Source organism: Gallinula chloropus, assembly GCF_964237585.1.
Source record: "Gallinula chloropus genome assembly, chromosome: 5".
NCBI classification, from domain to species: Eukaryota; Metazoa; Chordata; class Aves; order Gruiformes; family Rallidae; genus Gallinula; species Gallinula chloropus.
In genome coordinates, this window is record NC_140090.1 from 11,223,492 (window position 1) to 11,249,720 (window position 26,229).

At 42.0% G+C, this 26,229-nt stretch overlaps 1 protein-coding gene across 4 annotated transcripts in view; it reads right to left on the bottom strand.

The window, feature by feature from the left end:
- KALRN (kalirin RhoGEF kinase) overlaps positions 1-26,229 on the bottom strand; it is a gene marked incomplete at both ends in the record, with an annotated part of 502,255 nt that overhangs the window by 300,656 nt on the left and 175,370 nt on the right. For all 4 annotated transcript variants that reach the window (XM_084264735.1, XM_084264736.1, XM_084264734.1 and 1 more), the window contains one exon: positions 25,784-25,898. In XM_084264735.1, the coding sequence (XP_084120861.1) occupies positions 25,784-25,898 (115 nt within the window). The remainder of the gene's footprint in view (positions 1-25,783; positions 25,899-26,229) is intronic.

Here is a 26,229-nt window from a genome sequence, read left to right on the forward strand (position 1 = left end):
GCACTCTTTCTGCTAATAAGATCCAGTTCCTATATAATCTCACTGAAAACAACTCTATAAAGCTTATAACTATGTTTCTGGGCTAGAACAACGACAGAGATATCCTTCATAGGAGCCACTCTGGATTAACATATATAACTTAAAAGTCCTTGGTGACCTTTAGAAAGATTTGTGCACAGAAGGACCACCCCATGCCAACTTGAACAGTCTCAACTTAGAGCCAGAAAGGAGCAGTCAAAGCCAACAAGCTTGGTCCTCTGCCTTAATATTATTGGCACATCTAGAGCCCTCCGCATACAACAGTCAGCGCAGTGAAAAACTAGGGAGACCAGCCACTTCCAAACAGTTGGGAATATAGATCTTTTTATTCTCCTTTTACCTACTGCTGAAAGGTCAGACATCTGATCCCTCCATAACTAATGCCAAAAAAGGCTGTAAAAGAAGCTTTGTTGCTGGTGCTACTGCCTCTTGCCCTTGGAACGAGAGCTGAGACAAAGAACAAAATCAGAAAGGAATGAATAGAAGGGGGTTCTGTTTGGGGGGGGGGGGGGGGGTTGTTTTGTTTTTTCTTGCAAAGCTTTATAGGATCTTCAGTAACTTCTCACATGTTGCCAAACTGACTTTTCCAAGGACTGATTTTTCTTCCAACACTTGACAAAAGATCCAGGAGCCACACGGACACCTGGAGAGCCCCAAAGCAGACACAGTATCAGGTAAGTGCAGTCTGTCTTTCCTGATATAACTAACTAGATACCCACCCCCCATTGCAACCACAGCGAGACATAGCCAATAGCAACTTCATTCCAACTCCCCTTGGCTGCTGGCAACCTGACAACCTACCAAATCTGATCTAAAATCACAACTTAATACTTACCATTGAACCACAGAAAAACCTGTTCCAGTAAGCAGAACAGGAATGTCCTGAGGCTCTGAAGTCTTCCATTTATGAACCAGAACTAAAGTCTTAGACCCAAACAGACCCAAAATCAGACCCTGCCCTCAGTTTCAAAGTGCAGACAGTGTTGATATCATCTTGACACCCATGATTACAGACCACCATGACTAGAAGTTCAGCCTGCAGTAAGATAGATTTTCCAGATAGGGAACTAATAGATATAACTATGGGCTGGATTCTGTGTCTAGATAGGGAACTAATAGATGTAACTATGGGCTGGATTCCGTGTCTACTGAAATTTTACAGCCTCTGCAGAGTCTGGAGTTGCAGAGAAGCATTGGAGGGAGCAGGCAGTACTGCTGTCCATTCCCCTCACCATACTATACCTAAGTACGCATGTGTGAAAAAATGTTCCACAGCAAATCCAAAAACCAACCTAAATCACCAAAACTTTCAGTTTTTTGAGAGTTCACAGTATGTTTTCAGTGGAAGAAGAAAGGGCAATAATTCCCTAATTTTTTTCTGGTGGACATAGAACAGACACTGACCCTGTGAGCCTGACTGGGACATCAACCCATGGGTGTGGGTCAAGATATTTCCTGATTCTTGCCCTGGAAGAGGTAATAAGCTGTCATTCCCTACCAGCACCATCCACACTCCTTCCAATTAGTCCATTTTCAAGTATGAAACTGATAGGATGCAGGGATGGAGAAGGAGGAAAGGAAGAATAATCATAGATTTCTTAGGTTCAAAGCACATCAAGAAGTAACAACTATTTCGGTAATAATACAACACTCAATACAATGCTCTTAATTACAAAGAGGATTTCCCTACTTGATTGGTCACAGAGGCATGTAAGTTCCTGTATGAAGTGAAATAAGTGAGAAGATGGGTACCTCTTGTCAGTTACAGTACAGATAATGTACAAATGGATGGTATTTATCACACTGAGCAAATCTAACTCTGTTCCAAGAACCTTGCTCACAGCCTTGCAGAATTGTCTCTGCTTGCAATTTTTGTCTTTAATGAGACAAATGGTACTAACCTGTAACAAGACCTGTGGGTGTGTAGTCTCATCTACAGAATTTGATCTCCTCGGCACTGTGATAGTTCCACACGTCCTTCTCTGACTCTTTGCAGAAAATTAGCACCTGATTTCTAAACCTGCTTGTCAAAAACTATTATTTAACAGTGTTTAAACTGTTGCAAGCCAGAAAGCTGTCTGCTCATTATTTCTGCTTTCAGTGGCTGAACATGCTGTAGAGAGGTGTGCCTTTGAGAGTGCTCATACTATACAAGCAGACAGCCAGATACTAATCAGGTACTAACACCTCAGAGAAAGACCAGGGAGATAAAAAAAATTATTTAGATTGCAAGCTCTTCAGAGCAGGTACCATCTGCCATGCTGTCTTTGCCTAAGAAGCCTGCCTTGGTGGAGGTCTCCAGGTACCTATACTACAGTTTTCAGCTGTCTAGAATGAATTAAAAAAAAATTACTCTTTGGGAAACTATAGATGGAAATCCAAAGAATTAAAAAGAATAAGTAATGACAGCCTGCAAAACTACAGCTGAACACATATGTGAAATTACAAAATGCTTATGTAAATGAGGGGACAGCTCATAGGCAATTTAGTTTACAAAACCCAAAAACTTTAAAAGGCCAAAAATTTAAGTTGCAATATTCAAATATTTACAGCTACTGATAGGGTCCTAAAAGAGTTGGCCTTGAGTAGGCATAATGCAACACCCATAATGTCTGGTGAGTCAGAGCAATCTGTGAAGATCTGCCATCTTTGACAGTCAGTCATTTTTCTTCAGTTACCTCAACATGTATTGAGGAAATGACCCTAGGTTCCTTTTCAATAGTCTAGCCATGCTTATTAAATTTATAGTTTAAAAGCAACAACTCAAACCCTTCCCAGTTCACCAATTGATCGGGAAAAGCATCAGTAGCCATCAAGCTTCCTCTACACTGTCTGAGCAAGACATGCCTTATCCCTGGCTCCCAAGACACAGCATCAATCCGCCCATCTATTATGCAGAAGTAATCATTTTAGGATGGCAATTAATGTTGATTGTGGTGCTTATTTTTTTCCGGTATTGATATTTGACCAGAAACTGGAGAAAAACACTCCGATCAAGGTATTTGGGATATCCATCAGCCTTTTGGCTGTGCTCATCTGGACTAGATTTGCAACGGTGAGCACAAAATATTTGATAGCTGATATGTCATTTCAGTTGTTACACTGCTTTTAAGCAAAGACAAAGACCAGCTTCTATGATTAATAAAAATACCCAGGAATATTTGTGAAAACAATACTTACAATCTGGATTTGGGGAAAAAAAAAGAAGGCATAAAACTGAAACTCAGAAGCAGATGTGATAATTTTGTCAAAATAAATGCCTCTATTTTGGTTTCTAGGGTACTTTTGTAAGGTTATTTTCTCAAATTTCCTCTTTAATTCAGGCACATTCTAAATTGTATTTTCTTTGGCAAGAGCTGACTTGCTGGGTACCAAATGAATTTAAGGACTTCATGCTTTCTGATTAATCTTTCAAATACCTATCACTGATTATGTGTATTTTTCATCCTTATGGTTTGGCCAAAGCTTCTGGCATTTAGAAGCTTCAGCACTTGATTAGCTGAAATAACATATCTCCATTCCCATTTTGCAGTCATGAGTTAATGACAAAGCGGCACATTTAGCATGCCTGTTGGACCACTAAACACACAGATCTGCCATGTATAGCATCTCGTTCCAAATATGATTTGTTAACAGTGAGAGCAAGATCTCCTCTAAGGAGGGTCAGCATAACCTTGTCAGGAGACACTCTCAGCATAGCAAGTAGCCCTACAAGCATCAATTCGTAAGCACAGTATCTGAAGGAACTTAATTATATTTGAGATGGTCACTCCTTTGGCAAATGTGGCTGTAGTTAGCCAACTGATTCACAAGCTGAGGGTGGAAAAGGGAGAGGAAGAGGAGAAAAATAGGTCTCTGAAAGCCTCCAAGCACAGACTGTTATTCCAAAGGCCTCATTTCATACTGGGACCAAACCAACTCCACTGCCTAGTTTCCATATCAAAATGTGCCAAGGATCACTTCAGTAACTTACATGTTGATATTTTTGATCAGCTGTAATTTCTTATTCATTTTGTCTGTGGTTTGTTTACTCAGCTCGAAAGTGAAGCTAGATGGGGACATTTATAATCAGCATCACTTATGACTTTCATACTTTGGTTCTATGTTACCATGATGAGCCTAAAGATAACCTTGTCAATAGGAACAGTCATCCATCTATATTCATAACACTTTCCAATACACTGAGAGGACCAGATAAAGTCCTTTCTAGTAGACCTGTTTGTCAAGCACTCCTGAATCAGCATTACTTATTAAAACATTTTACTTTGTTTAATACTTCTCAGCCAAATGTACCTTGCTGATTAGCACAGTTACCATCTATGTTCCTGAACTTTCACACCATCAGCCTGAGTTGTCACCCACATCCCCTAGTAACTGTGGCACATCCTATATATATATCCTATATAACTATATAACTACATCCTATATACCAAAATTACTCTGGTGTAACAATTCACAGACAGCTCCCACCGGAGAACTTCAGTGACCTAAAAGACTGTAGGTAGACAGACTTCATCCTAAGTTTTCCTTTGTACATTTTCCGACTTGGTTTCACAACGCTGTTTTGTAATTAGAGGAGAAACACTCACTCAGCCTCCATTCCCAATTAATCCTTTCTTCCTTACCGTGACATAGATTTGTTTCTTCTCCTTCAGTGCTGAAAAGGAATCACTCATTCTCACTTTTTTTTTCAAAAAGAGAGAGAAAGAAAGAAATCAAAGCCAGTTTCACACTGGCTGGTGCTGGACATAAAGCAGTGACCTACAGAAATATCAGTGACATGTTGTAAAAAGACTTGGAGTCAGTGAGGTCTGGTCAGAGACAGACCTCCTGTCTCTGGTTTCCAGCCATTGCTCTTAGGGGACATGAGGTGTGATTGCAAATGGCACAAGAATGCAGATGTGTGGGCTGCACAATGTCCACATTCAACTCCCGCCTTTGGCCCTGTGTCAACAGGAGGGAACAGAAAGACAGAAACAAAACCCCAAATATTTTGGCAGAAGCTAACTGGTGCCAGAATGGGTGCTACTGCTATTCTCAAGCAAGTAACTTCTTTTGGTATTCAATTTTTACTTCTAAGAAAAAAGCCTTGGAAGTCAAAGCAATTCTGCTGTATTATGATGTAAGGTAGAACTCAGACACCAGTTAGGTGTACAAAAACCTTTTCCAAATACGTAACCACTATCCTGTGAGCTCCTGAGAGTTGTTGTGAGAGGTGCAGGTCCCATATGGTACCTCTGTCAGGATTCAGCAGGACTGGATTGTGCTTTCCCCCACCCAGGTAAAAATCTTGACATCATTACACCCTAGACCAGAACTGGGACCCAAAGCTCTGCAGGCATTTGTCCTTCTATTTAGTTGATCAAATAAACACTATTTGAGAAGCTTCCTGTCTTCATTCGGATAGCAAAGATATAAAACACAGCTGTGTCCAAGAATGTATGACTGCAGCTGTTAAAGCCAAATCTGGAGGACGAATATTATAATTTTTCACATTCCTATTAAGTTTCTGCTGGTAAATGATGCCTTCATATAAACCCATTTACCCTCTTCCCCTTTTGTTGTTGCATGTCTACTATATTTGGATCAATATCTGGCAGGTCTTCCTTGAAACAGCTGCTGAGATAAATACGAAATTAATCAGGGCTTTGTTTTTGTTGAAGCAGGGCTACATTTAAAGATTTGTTACTACAACAAAGAAATATTTGAACAGTAAGTACCATTCAACTATCTCTTGAGCATTTGAAGTCTTGTGTTTGAGATGATTTAGCAGAAACAAAATGAAAACGCTTTACTAAATTAAAATTATATGTTATTGACATTTGCTGGAAAAAATAAATATTAGAGTTGCACTGAAATATAAACACACCACTCTTGAAAAGGTTTGGATGAGCAAAGGCTATTGAGAATACGTTTGGAGATTAAAATCTACTGGATTCCAGGTGAGAAATAAATACTTGGTTGTGCTCAGCACAGCCGAAGTAGCAAGATTTCGATAATTTTTTCCCTGCACTTTTGGCATTCTTTGTAGTTTGAGCAAGGGGACCATGAGGTCCATTTCACACACAGTCACTATGAAGTTTAGTCTATAGTCAACATTACAAGATTTTCACATAAGGAAAAGGATACTTCATCTCAGCAATGACTGCCTGGGGCTCTTAGACTGGGATCCTGATGTATCAGTTCAGGAATCAGTGACTTAACGGCTGAGTGAATGGAGCATAGGGAACAGCTCTAGGAATTCCAGTCACCACAGCAAAACAGGGACACCCTAGAATGGAAAGTCTCCAGACTGCAAATACTTGTATTTCATTGAAATGCTTTGTGAGAGGCAGAGTACCCCATAGTGGAAAAGCCTTTTATAGCATAAATAACCTGCAAACATATTCGGCTCATGTAAAGAATGATTGATGTAGGTTTAGACAATAGACAGCAGCACCTGGTGAAATCCAATACCTGTCCAGAGGCAGACACCGTGCCAAATTCGGTCCTGATGTAAGCAGGTATAACCCCTCTGGGACTAGCACACTTGATCCAGGGCTCAGTGGGGCTCATAGATGAGGATAGGAAAAAATACTCTTTAAAGATGCTAAAAATCACTTTTTCTAAGCAGCACTGACATTTCTCACAGTAAGCACTCATCAGTTCTCATACGCTGCTCCTGGCAGTGCAGGAGAGCAATGTACATCCATGTACAGAAGAGCTGTAATTAAAATAAGGAACTAAGGAGAGAGGATGAGAAATTACACATTAATTCAAAATAAGATGTTTAATGATGAGTGCAGGTTCACGTGATTGTGTGTACCGAATTAAAAACTGAAAAAGGATTTTATAGCAGCAAAATACTCTGTCTAGGCCTTTTCAGATGAAATGTCTTTTTCTATTTGGTTCCTTTCGTTGATCAGAACCATAAAAAAACCACCACCTTTTGACTGACGTATTTTAGAGGTATTTTTGGTGAGAAATTTCTAAAAGCTTTTGGATTTTTCCTCATTTAAAATTCTGCCCTTCAAAATAGCAACCTTCCACAAATAAGGAATGCAGCTTCTGCCCGTTTGCAGGGCAGAGCTCAAGCATGAGATTTGCTTTGCACTTTTTATCTCCCAAGCAGAAGTAATATAACCATCTTTTGAGGCTGACAAGATTTTGGCCAGAGTCCACACACTTGTGTTTGAGGGCACACACCGCCTTCAAGTGCATCTGTTAGGAGGTTGAGGCTACATCCCAGAAACGCTCTGTGGTCCCTGCAATGAGTCTGTTTTGCTAAGACACTAGGTAAGAACTTGAGTTCTCTTTAGAAGTGTACGAATGAAAAGCCAATGCCTCCATTTTCCCCAGGTTGGACCATGAGGACTGACCACGACTAATAAATTTACCCTTGTTTTTGGAGCTCCACCCATATACAAACAAAGTGGGCCTCTGATGGCACAATGATTTACCCGTAATATTTCACTTATCAGATAGATGCTTCCTGTCATGCCAGGCTGGCTGAAGACTGCCTGTGGTGTTACATCCAGAGGGGCTTGCTCTGAAGCTACAGGATCATTCTATAAGATCATTCGTTAATTAAATGTTTGTGTATTCCTTTATACAGCAGACACTACTTTCATTGAAAGGAGAAAAAGTCCTTTTTAGTGAGTCCTCAAGAGACAGTGGATACTGATGTGGTCTTCACAATCCAACTGCAAAACATCTGTCTCCCATGTGATACTTTCTGAACCTATCTCCTACCAAGGCCAGGCGCTTTCACTCTATCTAGCAGGGTGGACTAAGCCTTGCCAATGAAGCTATTTGGTGCAAGTTATCCCTTGTTATTTGTATGGAGACAGATGTGACAGATCACAATGAGTGAGGCTGACCAAGCACAGACAAATTGATAATTTGGTATTTCAAAGGGGATAGAAAAGCCAAAAGATACCAATGACTCACAGAGCAAGAAAACTGGATTAAAAAAAGCTTCTGGTGAGCAAAGATAGATCCAGCAAACAACAGACCTCAAACCTGGCAATAACCGTGCAGACCTCAACTGAGTCTCTGAGCTAACACTCTGCCTATCTTCCCAAGAGGTACTTCTGAGGCACCTGAGGTATTTCTCCAGCTTCACATCTTTAGCGGTGATTGAGCTCCTTAGATGCCTGTGAGCGGTCCCATCAATGTGACAATCCATCAGGCTAAGATATTTTCCCACCCTGATAGGAACTCACATATTGGTGACATGCCAGAACAGTTTTAAGGTTGTTTCCCTTATGATTCCCATCACAACCACTAATAATTTCAATTTTCCATCAGTACCTCTTCCCATCAGTCACCACTAATTGGAAAAACCCAGAGCAACTGTTTCATCAACTAAAACTAGGTTCAGAAAAATGCTCCAAAATGTAATTGCCTGGTTTCAACTCCCTTTTGCCTGCCCCCTTTTCCCTATTAGCTATATTGCTTCTCTATCAAAAGCACAATAAAACTTCACAGGCAAGTCCATCTACAAGTGCCACATGTGAACATGCATCACCCTATTCATCTCAGGAACTGCATACCCCAGGTGGTGCTTTTCCTGCTGCCAGACCTGAAAATTATATTGACAAATTAATCTATGCCAGGATAGGAACAATAGGAATCTGCTAGTCAGAAAACTCTTAAAATTTATTGTAGATATTAGCCAGCCTGTGGTAATAAAAATCAGAGAGCAGATTCATGGAGCACTGCACCTAAGGATATTTGGTCTGATATTGAGCGGCTCATTTGCTGTGGAAGAGACACATCAAAGGCATGTCACAGGCCACATCTACCCCACCGGACTAATGGGTTTCCTACCTGTGAGTTAAACTAATGCAACATAACACCCTGTGTAGAAACAGGCCTAACACAGCAGGTTTCTGTAGCAAACTGAACCACCACAGTCACCACCTGGACAACAACTGGCAAGAAGCAGCAGCCAGCGTTTCAGTCGCTCCGCAAACCTCTAGCTTCACATTGGACACATCACCCAGCATAAGAAAAGCCTACTAAGCATAACTCCCTGACACTGAGAGTTCACAAATAAATACAAGTATTTTCCCTCCAATTATAGTTTCACAATTTCTTCATGTTTTACATCTGGCTGGAGAACTTCGATGCAAGGGGATGAGACTGAGAGTCAGGGGATCCTAGCTGGGCTGCTTGCCTCCTTGTGCTTCTCTGGTATAGCTCAACCCCGGCTCCATTGTTGGGTTTTTTCATTTGTAAAATGGGCATTAACACACTTTTCTTTATTGAGGCCAATGCATTTTCCCAATGAATGTGTTGTATTTACCACATTTTCAGACACAGGTAGGATACATAATTGCAGGAGAATTACAAATGGCAAATACAGCCACTTCATGTTTAATTCACCAAAGCTTAAGAGAGATCACTTAATAATCTAAGCATGTGCTTGTTTATCCGTGCGGGGCTATAGTCTGTTACACGTGTGCTGATTTTATATAGGGAGCATTTATTGCTCTATACATATGCTTATCTAATTGTGCTGAATACACATGCTTTATTAAACTCATAAATGAGCACATTTATGAGTCTATATGAAAGTAGAGCCCTTCATATTTTATTTATAAAGTGGGACAATAGAACTGCATCGACATTGAACATCCATTTAAATCAGAGGATTTAGGGTCGTCCCACAGATTTTGCTATTTTTTTACCAGAATCAAAGCTTTTGGGTTTTTTAATTAGATTTCCAGCCCATCTGCTTGCAAAGATAGCCTTGACAATATAAACTAATGCACATTTGTCTTGCTGAGTCTGCAGCCAGTGAGAAGAAACAATGAGACTAGGAGAGCAGCGAACTTGCACCCTCCATCTTATTGGAGTGTTAACTAAAAAGCCATTTATGACTGCCTAAATACCAGGACTTTAACTATTTCACTGCTGTTCATTTTGCCACTAAACCTACAGATAAAATGCTTCTCAGCACCCTGAATTATTTGCATCAACTCTTGCCCATTTTGACGATGATGCTGTACATACAGTTCAAGCTGTCAGTTATGACCAGGCAAATACCTGGCATGATATATTTTCCTCCAATTGTAATCAAGTTTTTTTTGCTTCTTTTTTAATATTTGGAGTAAAAGCATTGACCACAGCATAGCCAAACAGCTAGTACTAGAAGCCTGTAGTGGAAAAGATTGCAAAACCACAATCATTTTGACTTGATGTGGAACTCACATGAACAGTAGGCTAATGCATAATTTTAATTGCTTTATAATATAAAACGAAGGAAAACAGATGAAAATCTCTGTTGCTATGACATGCTTTACAAACATCATAGAAAACAGCCCAAATAGACTCGGAATTTTTCCTATCACTTGAAAACTGTAATAATACTGCACTAATCTCTTACGAGAGTGACACCAATTCATGGCACTTCAACACTAAAAATCACCCACAAAAATTACAAAAAAGAATTGGCTATTCTTGATTTTTCTGTAATTACTGGTTCCAAACTGGAATAACTGTTTTAACTCTCTTCGAGATAAGCGCTCCTAAAAGCATTATCAATGTTTGTTTAGCAAGCAAGCTGGAGTTGATAGCTGAAAACAAGGAGGCAAGTCTGAGCCTGAATTTATTTATGAGAGTGGTTGCTGCCTGAATTATCACACTGTGGGGATGCTGCATGGATTCAGTCATATCCTGACACTGGGTTTTGAAAGGACAGCAATGCTAAATGACCATGCTTCTTTAACCCTATGGTCTGTGTGATAAAAATATCTTCCATCTGGTCCTGTCTGTACGGTTGTGCCTCACAATATAGGGAGCCCAATTAAGCAATTAAGATGGTGCATGAAGCACATGCTTACACTTGCTGGATATGGATGGATTTACTTATGCACTTGAATGCTCTTCTGAAGAAGAATCACAGTACTTGAGCAAGAATTAGGAAAAGGACACAGGAAGCAGAAGCCTGCAGGCCAGGCAGGGCTTTTACTGCTTCAGTTGACATCTTGCATCAATTTCCAAGTTCATTTTAGTAAATTTATGTGTTGATGGAAAAAGTATTGATATCCTCCTTTCACTTCTGACTTACAGCAGATAGGGTGAATGCATGTCTCCACCTTGATGATTTCCCTCTTACATCACTGGCAGTTCACACAGCAAATAAATATTTTGTTGTGTCAGAAGATGTAAGAGATTTGTGGAAAATTCCTAGACTTGGTGAATGGCTGCCTAGACAGATCCTCTCTAGTCTGTTATTTTGAGAGACATTTCTTGCTTGATTCTGTTTGCAGAGCAGGTGTACATTTCCAGTATGTCCAAATTCTACTGAAGTCAGCTGCAGCCTGGAAGAACCAACAGATGAATCCTGTGATTTCTCCCAAGAGGTACCAATCAAAAATAGGAAGAACTAATGTTCTGATAAATCATTCCAGACCCACCATAGAATTACCTGATTTATTGATTTGTTTCCAATTTTTTTAATATCCACCAAAAAAAAAATCCTGTTACATCATCTGGTGACAACAACTTTTTTCTCTCTTCTAACTAAAATAGTTTTCATTAGCTTTGTTAGAACTTGACCAATATTTCAATCTACATGATGCAAAACATAAATTGCCCTGTACATTACTTTTAGCACTGGAAGAACAAACCTACATTATAAGAACACTGTCATAACCTGTCGTATCATCTTCCATCCTGAAGGATCTTAAAGAGCTTTGCCATGAGTAATCGGGTGTTCAATAAAACAGAGTCTAATATTATGCTTTAGAGTATTTTGCTCAACAAGAAAAGCAGAGGGAACTGCCTTTTGAGATTGGACTTAGACAAAGAACAGAATAAATCCCAGAAGATCTTTGACAATTTCCTTTGCAAATTAACTTAATTCTTGGCCAAGAAAATGAGAAATACAAGAAGAAAAGCAAGGCCATAAAAAGCTGTGAGCCAAGAAATGTTCACAGGTGCAGGAATTAGACTTTTAACCACATCACTAATTACACATCTGACTTTTGGCCTCTTTTCACAGTCAAAGCTCTTTTGTACAGTTGTGATCTCTCACAGAAAAAAAAAGGCAAAAATGTGTTTTCATTTGTAAACACAATTAAAAATTGATTACCCCTAAGAGGGCAAAGTGAGCAAATACTGGCAAGCTTCTGGAAATACTGACTTATCACCAATTTTAATACCCCAGAAACAGAGATAAAAACAACTTTGCCCTGGTACTGTATCAGTACATTTATTTGATTTATATTGCTCCGCTTTCTGTACCATATTCAAACACGTCAACTTTAATTTTCCAAGTTTCCATATTTTAACATGAGGACAATTAGCGTCTTATTCACTAAAGACAGATATTTCTAAAGCAAGTGTCAAAATTAGAGCAGGTGGATCTTCAAGTGGCCTGTTTCTTTCTCTAAGGTACCAAGTAGACTTTACCAAAGAAAAGGCATATGCCTTTTTCATATAATTAGTAGTGCCCAACAAGTCAACAGGAAAGTGCTGCTGATGCTAATAGAGCACAGATGCAATTTAACAGCTCATAAAACTACGGAGATGAAGTGTCCTACAGAATTCATTTCTAAATAAAAATCCCAGGAAACCTTTTTAACTGATCCTATTTTCCTGTCACCTACCATATACCATCTGACACTGCAAAATCATTGGGGTGCCTGTTCTGGAAATTAAGGAGAAACTGAGATTTCCAGTAAGCCCTGTAAGTGTGGAATGATATAACAGTTGAGTTCTGCCTTGTGACCGGAGAAGAAAGAAACCCTAAAAAACCTGCATGTATTGCTCATACATTTGATTCCTAGTCTAACAGTTCATTAACAAAGCAAAGCTTCCAGACATTCTTCCTATGGGTAAGATGATTGTCCGCTACTTTCCTATGTACCTGCTTTTTAATTAGATTTTGGAATGGAATTGCAGCTCCTACCCACAAATCTCCAGTGAGAACCAAAATCTAAACTAATCTGTGATCCCAAAGATATTTCCTTCTCCAGATGCAGTTACTGAACTAAATTACAAATGTTGTAGAAACAGAGGAATGGAGAAAAAAGGCGACATAACCACAAAATTGGATGTGATTAATCAGTGTTGGAATTCAGTTCTTCCTTGAGAATGGAGGGAAAAGAAGTGTTAAAAGAACATATTGCCCATTTGATTAACTCTTAGACTAACGCTTTACTATGAGTGCATCATTTCCAGCCATTCTTCCTACATGTAAGATCACCCATTAGTCTATCAGATACCTGCTTTTTATCTAGATTGTGGTTTGGAATTACAGTTTTTCTGTAAGTAGTTCTACTCCCTAGACTCACTGCATGGCAAAATGGTACATTTGTAACAAGATGCTTTTATCAACTGCATTTTCTGAGGTCAGGGGGTGACACAGTACATGGCCAGTTTCTTATGCAGTGTTCCCAAGACAGTATTGGGAAATGCAACTTTAAAGACCCTGCTTCCCAGAAATGAGAGGTCTAACCAGTGCATGTATTAAAGGGACCTGGATTTCCATCTCATGCAGCATAACTATAAAACCACTTAGGGTTTTCTATCTTCAGGATGTAAAAATATCAGCTAATTTGGTTTCTCAGACATTTGTGAGGTGTGTCCTGTGCAGACTGATAAAATTTGGGTTATACAGTTCAAACAAGGGGCAAGAGACCCTAATGATGTGTCCAGAACTAAAATTCAGGAAGCTCTGACTGTGTGTCATTCCTGATGTTCCAGGATGGCACCTACCTTAGGGAAAATGTGACATAATTGGGTGGCCTAAAGTAAACCTCAGGCTTCTGTCTGATCATCATCTACCAAGATCACAAAAGACACAAGTTAATAAACGTGGTCCTTACTTGGTGGTCTAACCAGAGCTGCTAAGACTAATGAAAAGGAAATGCGATTTTATTCTCCAATTCAGACTGATTCACAACGGAATAACAATGGAAGGAAAAATTTGTATTGCAGCTTTAACAGAGGCCTTTGGCCTCTGGGGCAGCCAACTGCTGAATCACAGAAGACTGAGATAGGAGAGACCTGGTAAATCATCCCAGCCAGGGATGTTGTTGGTACTTTGCCAAGAATAGTAATCAGTCCCATAAGCCTACCTTTCTTGCAGCTAATCTTCCACTGGCACTAAATTAACATGCAAATAGAGGGGTATGGTAGGAAACTGTTTCAGAGTTACAGTTTGTACTTATTTAAAGAATATTTGAAAATGTGGATTACTAAATCCACATCCACTATTACTGACAGCATGCCTTTCTCATGTGACATAAAGTCCACAGGAGATAAACATAGAGGGAGCCCATTTGGAGTTCTCTAAGCAAAAAAACCTTCTATTCCCAGTGGGACACAGAGCTACTTAATGCCACACAACAACACTTCAGAACACAGCATTCATTCTTGGCCTGAAACAAAGTATTTTGCTGATCATCCCTCTGGATGACCAAAACTATCTGCCCTGCTCTCCAGAATGCTAACCTGCAGAGAAAATCCAAAATCACTCCCTGGAGTTCCAAGGTATTACAGCCCCACACATGAGTACCATGTGTATTTTAAAATGCCACAAAGTTCCTGCTATGGATCCCACCCATCTCCATCTCAACGCTGAGCTGGTATCCTTATTGCTTAAATGGATACATTTAAAAACTGCTTGGATGCTGGACCCTGCTTTAGGTCTGGGGGCTAAAGGAAGATCGAATTTTACTGAGCAAAAGTTTTTAATTAGTAATTATTTCAGACTGAATTTCAAAAAGTAATGTTTATTTGATCCTCAATGACAACATCAATGGCAGAAGCATCTGGCAAGCCAGATGCTCAAATAAATAAATTAACAATCAAACTTTATTCACTCTTCTAGTTGAAGAGTAAGTGCTAATATCACTGCACAGGTATTAGAGACTGTCAGTTCTTCTAATCTCCCATGGGAAACAGGGTGATAGAGGAGAGCTCGACATCACATGCACACTTGATCAGCACACACGAAAGGCATATGAAAGCAGCCTGAATTTGGCTGGAGATGAACTACTGCTGCTGTTACGATTTTCAGAGAGTGAAGCAATTATTCTACAAAGCCAATGTTCTACCACAACTTCTATTCAATGACTTCAGTGAAAAGGACCACTCAGCAAAGATGTCCCTTGTAAATACTGCATCAAGCATATGGCAGTTCCCACTTTCTCTTGGTTGCCCTGCAGCGGGGGTATATGGAAGAGCTGCAGGGTATTTCCTGCAATGCCACTGCAGGACAAGGAGGAACTGGTTTGGCACTTCGACTTTTTGGTGAATGACCGCAAAGGAACTGCCTAAAATATTACATCGCTGGAAAATCCTCCAGAGAACATTTAAACTTAGACCAGAGTCCTTTAAACTTAGAAATAAAATAAAGCCCTATGTATACAGGCAGGGAAACCAATGCTCCCTTGTTAATAGTAGAGAAGCACACTGTGGCACACGTTGTGGACCAGACAGTACCTGATGAGCCAAAAGCATGTTTGAGTTACATTTTTCTGCCTTTTCTTAGGGTAGGGAAGGAGAGATTCTAGAATGATTTTTCTTATTTATGATTTTACTTCGTGTCAAAGCATTTCTCTCTGTTTTTTTTTTTTTTTTTAATCTCCTTAATCTAAGTAGCCCAACAGCCTCATGCCACATCGTTACAATTATGTTTTGCTGCACACAGCGTTACAGGATCCACAAGGAAAGCATAAAATACCCCAGACTCGGTTAGGAGCACCTTGTGGGAAATGAGAAGAAACCACTGATGAGATTTGTAACTGTCTACCAAAGTCGAATACCAAATCCCTTCGCAAACAGCAGGGAATTGAGCATCCCAACCTCTGAGAAATAATTTTATCAGTCCCAACCCATAGTTTCCACGCTATAAGAGCATCAGCCTGCTCAATACCATATGTTACCATGAATTGGTCATTGTTCTATTTTTGTATGATCCAATTTTTTAATACCATAATCTAACATGCATTTAGGAGCACAGGAACTGTCAAACCCTTGGTAGTAGTTTGCACATTGATCTCTAACGGTTTATAACAAAATTGCCTCATATGCTCTGGACATACCCCCTCTACCCCTGGTCTCTAAGAAGGGGTGAGTTCAGACCACCTTTCCCTCTCTGTGGACACTAATTAATTCTCTTCCCTGACGCAGCTGTCTATTCTCATTAAATTCATAGGAATTTAATATTCTTGAGAGTCTTCTCTGACAGATTTGGTTTAAGCAGCGACTGACAGACAGCACGACTGTGTAAGCTTTTTATCATTTGGAGACGAGGCTAAAAATATATCCCTGCAAACACATCTTCAGTCCTACCCAAGCTGTGCGCTGGGGAATCCAGACTTTGGACCGGTACCCACAACACATCCATCCCTCTGATGAGGATAAAGACCAGGCAGTCTAGACTGAGACGACTCCACTTCTGTGTCTCCCATTACTGGCACACAGTAAAGGTCTCATCCCTTCTCCACGGGAGTTTAGTAGAGACTTCCACTGACATTAAAGATACCTCTGACAACATTCCCATTACAAAGCAGATTGGAAAGCACAGCAGTTGTTTTCCTGTTTCTAATGACATCCATGAAGAGCGTGGCAAAAGACACTTCCAAATAATAATAATTTCTAAGAGTGAAAAGGATGTAGCACATGCTGGAGTTACTGATGAGGAACACAAGCACCTATGCTGGAATGAGACAAAACCTATTTTACAGTCTCTGCTAAAACCGTAGGAAAGAGATCACCAAAAAGAAAAGGTGGGATTGGCTGAACCACTGAATGTTCTGCTGATGACTGCTTCAGGAGGGAACTGCACGTGGCAGGTACCAGCTCTGCTGCCAGCACGCCACTCCCACAAAAGGTCTCTCTCTGCTAATTTTAGCCCTCCTGAATTACTGCTCACATTAGTGCAAACCCACCTTCTCCACAGAAGCCTCCAGGTCGCTGCTGCCTAGACCTCTCGGAGTACTGCAGAGCCACAAATCTGATGGTTAAAAAGCCCACAAGGAGCAGGCAACAGCTTTAAATCAGCACTAGGATGGAGAATGCCAGAGAGGGCAGCACGGCAAAGTGTGCTGCAGAGACTCACAAACCACCTGTCAGCGAGCTGTGGAAGAAGAGGATGGAGAAAACAATGCTCTGCATAAAGTTTATAGCAGGCTGTGGTGCCCACCAGCATCCTCACCAGTGCAGGATATATTCTAGCTTACAGGTTTCTCCCTTTTCACCATCCCCTCAGCTCCTTCTTCCAGGCAGCAAATGCCGGTACAATCAACATGCAAAAGCCATTGAGCAAGGAGGAACAATGCTGATCTAATCCCCAGATCAAGGGCTTGGACAGAGCTCAAAAAGCAGCGTGTGGCCGTGCAGCTCTGCATGAGACAGCTCAGGGGATGGGATCAGGCCCCAGACCCTGATAGTGCTGCCAGGTGTCACTCAGCCATGGTGGCTCCTGCATCCCAGCAGTGCTTGTCTGTGTAGCAACGGCTGGAGGGGGGAACATTTCCTGTTTGCTCCAGACTTGGAGAAGTCCAAACAGAATCCTTCCCAGCCCCAAGTCCCTCTTGGAAACACAGACAGACACTACCTACAACATTGCTAATAAAAATGCAGTGACGTGGGGAATGGCTGCACAGGGCAGGCACCCAGCTTGTGTGGGAGAGGCAGAGATCACAGAATCACAGAATTGTAGGGGTTGGAAGGGACCTCAAGAGATCATTGGGTCTAACCCCCCTGCCAAAGCAGGTCCCCAGCTCATATTGCACAGGGAGGCGTCCAGACGGGTCTTGAATATCTCCAGAGAAGGAGACTCCACCACCTCCCTGGGCAATCTGTCCCAGGGCTCCCTCACCCTCACTGGGGAAAAGTTCTTCCACATGTTGGTGTGGAACTTCCTGTGCTCCAACTTGCAGCCATTGCCCCTTGTCCTGTCCCCACAGAGCACTGAAAAGGAGCTGGCTAATTCCCCCTGCATTCCATGCTTAAGATACTTATAGACATTAATTAGATCCCCCCCTTAGTCTTCTCAAGACTGAACAGCCCCAGCTTATTCAGCCTCTCCTCATAGGGGAGATGCTCCAGGCCCTTAATCATCTTTGTAGCCCTTCTCTGGACTCTCACAAGGAGATCCCTGTCCTTTTTATACCAGGGAGCCCAGAACTGGACACAATACTCCAGGTGGGGCCAGATCAGCAACCCCCAGCCTGTGCCAGCCCCCTGCCTCTGCTCAGGTACTGAGCAGTACCTGAGGTTCCCCCAAGAAGACCACAGGGGTTTTCCCAGTGCCTTGGCAAAGCTCAGACTGCTGTGCTGTCATCTCCTCACAAGGCCTTGAGGAGGCTCAGCTGATGCCACTGCATGCAGTCACCATCCTTACAGGAGGTCACTGTTTCCAGATCATCCCCCTCCTCAATGCCTGCTGTGGGAAGCTGCCACATCTCTACCTCTGCTGAGAGGCTGCACTGCTGCGCTTTAGGAGCCCTCAGTCCCTCCTCGCAGTGAGAAAGAGAAAAGCCAAGCAGTGATGCTGTGAAGCTACAGCTCAACAGCTGCACCTGGTTTTTGGGCAGTGGCTGTGGAAAGATGGGGGCTGTGGAGAAGGACTTCATGCACTGCTGTCCTTCTGGCTGCTCTGAAGTTGCAGCCTGACTGCACTACCTGTGGCAAGGAGAAGCAGCCCACAGCCGGAGCAAAAGAGGCCAGATCAGTAAAACCAAAGGCACTGAACCCAAACCAGGTAGACACTTTTGATTTGCTATCTGTAAAGAGCACAGAGTAAACCACCGACCTTTTATTTCATTGGATGTGTCCCCCCCTTGAGCCCTATCTGCTGACTGCTTTGAAGGAGGCATGAATGAGCTCTCACTGGGCTGGAAAAGCAGCTCAGTGCTGGGAAAAGAAACTTTTCTTCCAGACCTGTGCATTTTCTTTGTACATCAAACTAGGGCTGTAGGGCTACCTCTGCAATCCTAAACCTTCAAATGAGTAACCTGCTGGAGAATCAGATGTTAGATGAACCAAAAAGAACCCAATATGACTTTAAAATCAGTAGGAGGCTGGATGATTGGCAGCAAGAGAAAACTGGACCCCATCCCCTGTAAAAAAACAAAACAAAACCAAACAACAAACCAAACACAATTGCCTTGGACATGATTCAGACACAATAAAGGAGGGATTCCTCCATATTAACTGGTTTCAATTGCAGATTTATAGTCTAAAATTAAGCTGATGTTGAGTGTTGAATAGAATCCTTAAAAACACAATGGCAAGTTGAAATCCTAGTTTCTCTGCATGTGGTGATCAGTAATTTCAATTATATATTGGAAAAAAATTAATATACATAATAAAATGGAGCAAGCTGCTACTTGAATATAGAAATATTGAAGAACTTAGTGTGAAAAAAACAGATTTTCAGTTCTTCTAAAAAGGTGCAAATGTTTTTGGATACAGGATAAGCAACGTAGGGATTTGCAAAGTATGTTCTATGTCCTGTAATGAATTTATTTCAAATAAGGGATTCAGTCTTGGAATTACATCTACCTTTGAGTCACAACTCATGTTCTGAAATAAGACAATCAACTCTCCACGCATTTGCCTCGATACTAACATGATGTTACTCTCATTTACCTCTATTTCACAACAGAGAGATGTGAGAGATTTCTGTTAGGAAAAAAACCCCAGAAGATATTGATGATTGCTGGTAGAAGTGATAAGCAGAGCCCAGCTTACCCTGCCTTCTGTTAGTCTTCAGAAGAAAAAGGCTACGTGGGCTGTGCAAGCCACAGAACATTAACTACAAATCTCTGTATCACGCTACTTGTGCTGCTCATCATAAAACCAGTCTGCAAACACTGGCACTGCTGCCCTGCCTGCCAGAGCAGGGCTCAGCACCTGACCAAGCTGGAGCCACCCTGAGAGTGCTGGGCTCCCCACAGAGGAATGGGGGACATTTGCTTTAGGCCCAGAGCTGTGCCAGATCAGCCCTTACGCTATCCAGGAAAGGAGCACCAGGCAGTGAAAGCAGGAAGTAATTTGGAAACTGATAGGGAATGTCCCTGTTTACTTTGGGCTGGGGTTTATTTTCAAAAACTTAAAAATAAACAAACATGGGAAATGAAAACCGTGTACCTATTAGAAAAACAAACCAACCCAACCCCCTCACAGTTTTCTACAACACAGGGTCACAAGATCTGGAGAGGCTGCTGTTTTCATCCCTGTGCTGCAAGACAGGGCACAAACAATAATGGTGTCGTCCTGATACATCTTCTAACAGCCTCCAAGATGGAGATGCCATAGAAACTGGCTTCTTTTCTTCACTCTATGATTTGAATCCATTTCTTTTTATCCCGTTTTCCATGTACCCTGAGACCTAATTGTTCCTTTAGCTCAGTCTTGCGTACTGGATTGTAATCACACAACTTTTACTTTCCCTCTTTAACCTAAGCATTGACAATACTTTCAATCTTTTCTCATAAATCCCTCTCCCTGGGCTCTGACAGCTCTTGTGACTCTCTCTGCATGTCTAGGAAGTCCACATTTTCTAACAGCTTCTGGAAAATATTGAGAAATACAATAGCTGGCCAGGCTGACAGCTGTAGACACCAAATACAGAATTTCTGCATCAGTTACAGACACTTTCCACTTATCTAAGAATAAACTGTCTTGAGAGGTTATTAGTATAGCTGGAAGGAAATCAGAGATCCTCTTTTAAGGAACTGATCTCCCACAAGAAGTGACCACATAACTTTGTCCTGAGAAGGCCAGTAAAGGGACACTGTTTTCTACAAAAAGTAAAGAGGCAAAGCAGAGTGATGTGGTCAGCAGCCTTTTAAAAGAAGCAGCTGAGAGCACCAACTATTTCCACAGATGTCCCCAATCCCTAATGGATGGTGCTGATAGCATCACACACCAATGCCATGTACAGTGAAGGCTGGCATTGAACTGGCTATTAAGCAGCAAAAGGCTCTTAAATTCACTAGCTCCCACAGCTCCTACATTCTCCTAATGAGCTGCTTTCAACAATATACACTTATACTTTGATTTTTTTTTAAAAAAAAGATTGTATCTGAAGAAAATAGTAAACCTCCATTACCCTCATTAGGTTCACTCCTTTTTTTTTTACTGCAGTATTTTAATACAAGTGCATGGTGGAATAATTATTTCATAGATGGCAGCAGGTATTTTGTTACTAAAATTAGTATGAAGTCCCTGGTGCTATTTTTAAAATACGTGGTTATTTTTCTAGATCTACAATAGCCTCCAGGAAAAAAAAAAAAAAAAAAGAAAAGATGAGAAAAAAAATCCTTAAATGCTTCTTTTGTGCTGGGATCATGTAACAGAAAGTGGAGCTCTAGGGTTTAATTCCTATCAATCAACAAAATTAGTTTCACACTACTCCCGGCCAGAGGAGCTAATATACACAGTACCACACATCATCTGAGAAGACCTTAAAATAAATCCAAGAGTGGGTGAGTACTGCTACCTTTTGCCATCCCCTCTATTGTTCTCCTAATTTTATAAAGCCCCAATCATCACATTAATTATTAGAGGCACTCCAGTTGTTTTACTGATCCTAGCACACTTCATCGCACTCAGCAGCTCCGAGGAGCTGTTCAAACACACGGGGCTGTCCTGAAAACATTCTGCTGCTGTTGGGAGCCCTGCATGTCCCCCAGAACTTGAGGAGGTTTTTAAAACAGAGGGCAAATAAAAAGTAGATGTCTCTAAAAATACAGGCCTGCGGGGCATCTCAGGTTTCCCCCTCTGCAGCGAGCACAGAAGACTGCTTGTCTTGGCTCCAAAACAGATTGATGTGTTCAGCCGGAAGATTCACTATAGCTGACAGAGAACATTTCCTTCATCGTATTGCTTCACCATGCGAGGAGATAACTCAGGCTAATAATATTCTGTCTCCTTTTTATCCTCCTATTGCCTACGCATAACTTAATTCTTAATTCCGAAGGGCTCGCAGAGGAGATTGGCCTGGTGCTAGTTTCATTTACACACAGATAAATCAAAACTCAGTCTACCGGAATAGATGGCACTGTGCTGGTGTTATAAAATAAAATCCTCTGCCAGGCCAGAAAATTCCTCCTCAGCTCCCCCATCATAAACACCATGCTATCCTACAATTCAGTCACACCCTCCAAATTTCTAAACATCACCTCCTACTCAAACATGCATGTAAATAGGAGCTATCCTGGTTCAGGATAAGAAGAAATAGAGCTTTGCTTATCCAAAAAGCATTAGTGCTAACATAAAACAAGCAGAAAATGGCCGAGTGGTAGAAACCTGTGGCATTTAGCTTTACTTCTAATGAATAGTATCTTCATTTCTTAGCAAGTAATTGTAGTGGAACCATTTGGAGAAAAGGATGTCAGGATATGCCTGAAAGCACCAAACCAGGACCACATTTATCCACAGTGTCAGACACTCACTTGCAACCTCCTCCGAGTACCTGAGACTGCAAGATCAGGCTTCTGAATCTTCCAGGTCCCCCAAGACACCCCAGGTACTATGGACCGCAAGGTTACTATTTAGGGCTACACACAAGATCTGGAGCCTTAACCCCCACGCAGTTACTCTCAGCCCCACAGGAAACCCCGCAGACCGCAGGCACCTGCCTGACAGTGACTGGCAGCTGCATGAAAGCACCCACTGTTCTGCTCTAACTCAAACACACATTGCTGCCTTCAGAAAGCCCACATTATTATTCTGGTTCTGTAGAAGGAGCTGCGGAAAGCTGAATCAGAATCTTTGAAGACTGGTAGCAAGACCCTAGTTTCACTTACCCTAATCTATCATCGTATTTCATCGCCGGTCTCGTACCTGCTCAAAGCTCCCAGCAATGCGCCACCTCTGCCCCCTCCATTAAGCTATAAAACAAGGGTTAAGTGACAGATAGTATCAATGTGGATAGCAATCTGTCTCACTCAGAAACCATTGCACCAGGAATAAAGAAAGAATTATTATACTGGTGTCAATATGATAAATTACAGTCTCTTTTCTTTTTTTCCCCTAAAGAAGTATTTCTAGCTTTTCAAGCAGCACAGAAAACTCTCCCCCTTTCAGCGCTCGGAACATCAGAGCGGTTTCTCCTGACATCCTGTTCAGAATCTCTGCTAATGAAACTGTTTACTTTGGTGGATGGCTGGTGGGATTATTCATTACAGCACTCATCGTCAAATAAACATGAACTGGGAACCAGTGATATGAATTTAAACTGCGATTCCATACCTTTTTTTTTCCAAAAAGTAAGCAAGTTTGAAAGCTCTGCTCATTGCTCTTGTTAAAGTGAACAAAATGCTTAGGGAAAATGTGGTTTCAGTGCTGTCTCACACCGCACAGGTTACACAGTCCCACATGCAAACTGACAAATTTTGCAGTCACATTTCCCTCCTACAGCGGTGAGCTGCGGCACCAGACAAGACAGGACCAGGAGGAACCTGAAGAAGTCCCTTCCTGATTCACTCCCTAACATTCATACCCATGCCACAGGTTTGCCTACAGAGTTATAGAGGAATTTAAGAAGATACTAGGTTACTTTGCAAGGATCCTTGGGAAAGGATCATCTCCAAGTAACAGGTGACAGGATGAGGGGGAATGGTCTCAAGCTGCAACAGGGCAGGTTCAGATTAGACATTAGGAAAAAGTTCTTCACCAAAAGAAGGCACTGGAACAGGCTGCCCAGGGAGGGGGTTGAGTTATCATCCATGGATGCACTCAGACAGGTAGATGAGGTGCTTAGGGATATGGTTTAGTAGAGGACAGGTACAGTTGGACTCTATGATCTCAAAGGTCTTTTCCAACCTAGTAATTCTGTGATTCTGTAAAAAAGTGAAAACACACCACCTTTCATGATGGAGGGCTGCACTTGAGAGGAAGGAATGTTCTCCAGTGTAACCAGAGAGATATCCTTCAAAGGCTTCAAACACCTGGGCAGAAGGTGGCTTTGCAATGGGGACCAGGAAGGGGAATGCTTTTTTACTGCTTGTATAGAGACAAACAGCTAGGTCTTGTACTAGCTCCTTCACCATGTACAACTGGTGGGGGGATTGGACTAGATCCTGTGATCTGTCCCTCAGCTTCTGTATCATCACAGAAAAATCATTGCTGGGCTGATTCAGGGGGAGGCAACCGAAAGCAGCATTTACGATTTAGCTACTAGATTTAGTTGTGTGGCAGTGGGGAACACAAGGGATGTATCTTGCTATTACTGACACCTCCATGAGCGAAGAGCAATTAATAGAAAAGGTTGACATGTTAGAAGGTAATTTTTGCTGTGCAATTGCTTGCAACCCCAAGGAATGTCCTAACTTTGTACTTGTGACCATGCAAAGAGAGGTAAGATAGAAGGGAGCAGTTCCATTAACTGCAGAAGCTGGAGGGGGATTGTCATGCCCTGGGGCATGAGCTCCGAAGGAGAACCTACTGCTCTTGCAGCCACTTGTCCGTCATCTCTCACAATATGGTTGAAAATAGAGCTTGCCAGAGGAAAAAAAGGGAGGGGAAAAACACAAAGCAATTCGGCTTATTAGTAAACCTTGATGAGCAAGAGTTCCAACACAGCAAAATCACCTCGCCAGAGGACTTGTGATGTCCAGGAACTGGGCACTGGCAGATCTGGCACACGTGGCTGTGTTTGCCCCTCACTCTATGCAGCCGAGTGATGAATCTCCAAACACCCTCCAACTCTCTTCCACACCAAACATGGGACCTTTGTTCTCTGCACCTCACACGTTTAAGGAACCGAGTGTGTTTCCGACACCCTTACCTCTTGACTTCCAGATGCAGCCAACCCCTCTGCCTTTCAGGTGGCAATTTCACACTCCTTGCAAAAATATGAGCGCTGCTTAACAGGTCATAACCTGGGTTTAAAAAAGGAGCTCCCAGATAACACACGGTGTGTTATTGCAACCCTGACCACTCCTTTTCAGCCCCTCATTTGCCCAGGGATAACCTTCACCTCGATAACCACTGCAGTGGTTAATGGGTAAGGATATTTGACAAGCTTGGAAATAGGGAAAGGAAGCTGGATGAGGGCGTACGCAGCCTCGTACTTTCAGAGGCGTTAAACGTTGGCTCAGAAATACCTACCTGGACACTGAGACCTATAAACTGTCTCCCAAAATTTACAAAGATAAATATGCACTGTATAAACAGACATTTCCTCTAATATCCCTAGGGAAAGGGTTGAAGACTACGTGTTGGAGGAGGGACATGGGGACTAATGCTGGGAAATGTGGAGGTTTACATGCAGAACCGTTTGAAATGCCTTTCTTTGAAAGCTTCCCCCTGACTCCACCCATGTTCTTTCCCAAGCCTGCAGAAAGCTCTGGGAGGTGCTGGAGCAGGGAGATCTGCCTCCTCACATGGGGCCAGATCTCCTCCCCAGCAACCACGGTCCCTCACCCCAGGTCTCCTGAACCTCCCACAAGGTATTGAAAAGCATCAGCAGGCTCTCTCCAGCTTGCTCTATTCAACTGTAGACCTCTAAGCACTCTCCTCCCTGTCACTCCTCTAGAGGCACCATGCAGAAAGAGGAACCTCCTTGCTGTTCCAGTTTTGCTCATACTGCCTCCACTCCAGGGCTCCTGAGTGCACAATAAAACCATCAGAGTACACACAGGAGGAGGAAGGGAAAACTTTTGTTTCTCCATCCCAAGAACTGAAGGTACTAAATGTTAATACTTGGAAATCAGCGACTGCCAAGAACAAGCTCCCCACCCACCCATCCACCCGAAGCTTTGAAGTGTTTTCTTTCTAGCTTTACCTTGGCACGCTGGCCAAATAAGTCACAAGTTTCCGAAGGTCTTCCTGCCTTATTCTGTCATGATTGCTGCGGGCTGGGAAGGTCAAGACAGGACCACCTCGTTTATCACGGCCACCTGTGGAAAATAAAGGATTGTTAGAAAATCAGGCAGGAAGCACATGTCAAAAAAAGCTATGTGCACTGAAATGATAAACATAAATTATGGCACATTCAAGAGCCTCTGTGCTCTCTGTAGCTTTCAGACTCTCCTAATTGAGGAAGACATACTTGCTTTGGAGCTGGAGCTCTAAAGAAGGGGGGTGGGTGGGGAGTGGTAAAATAAAATTTAAAAACCCAAACAAAGGAAAACTGCTAGTACTATTTCTGACTTTCAGCTGATCCCATCAAATCTAACTGCCAATCCAAGCAGGCAGAGCTAATGACATCCTACCGTGGGGTAGTTTGAA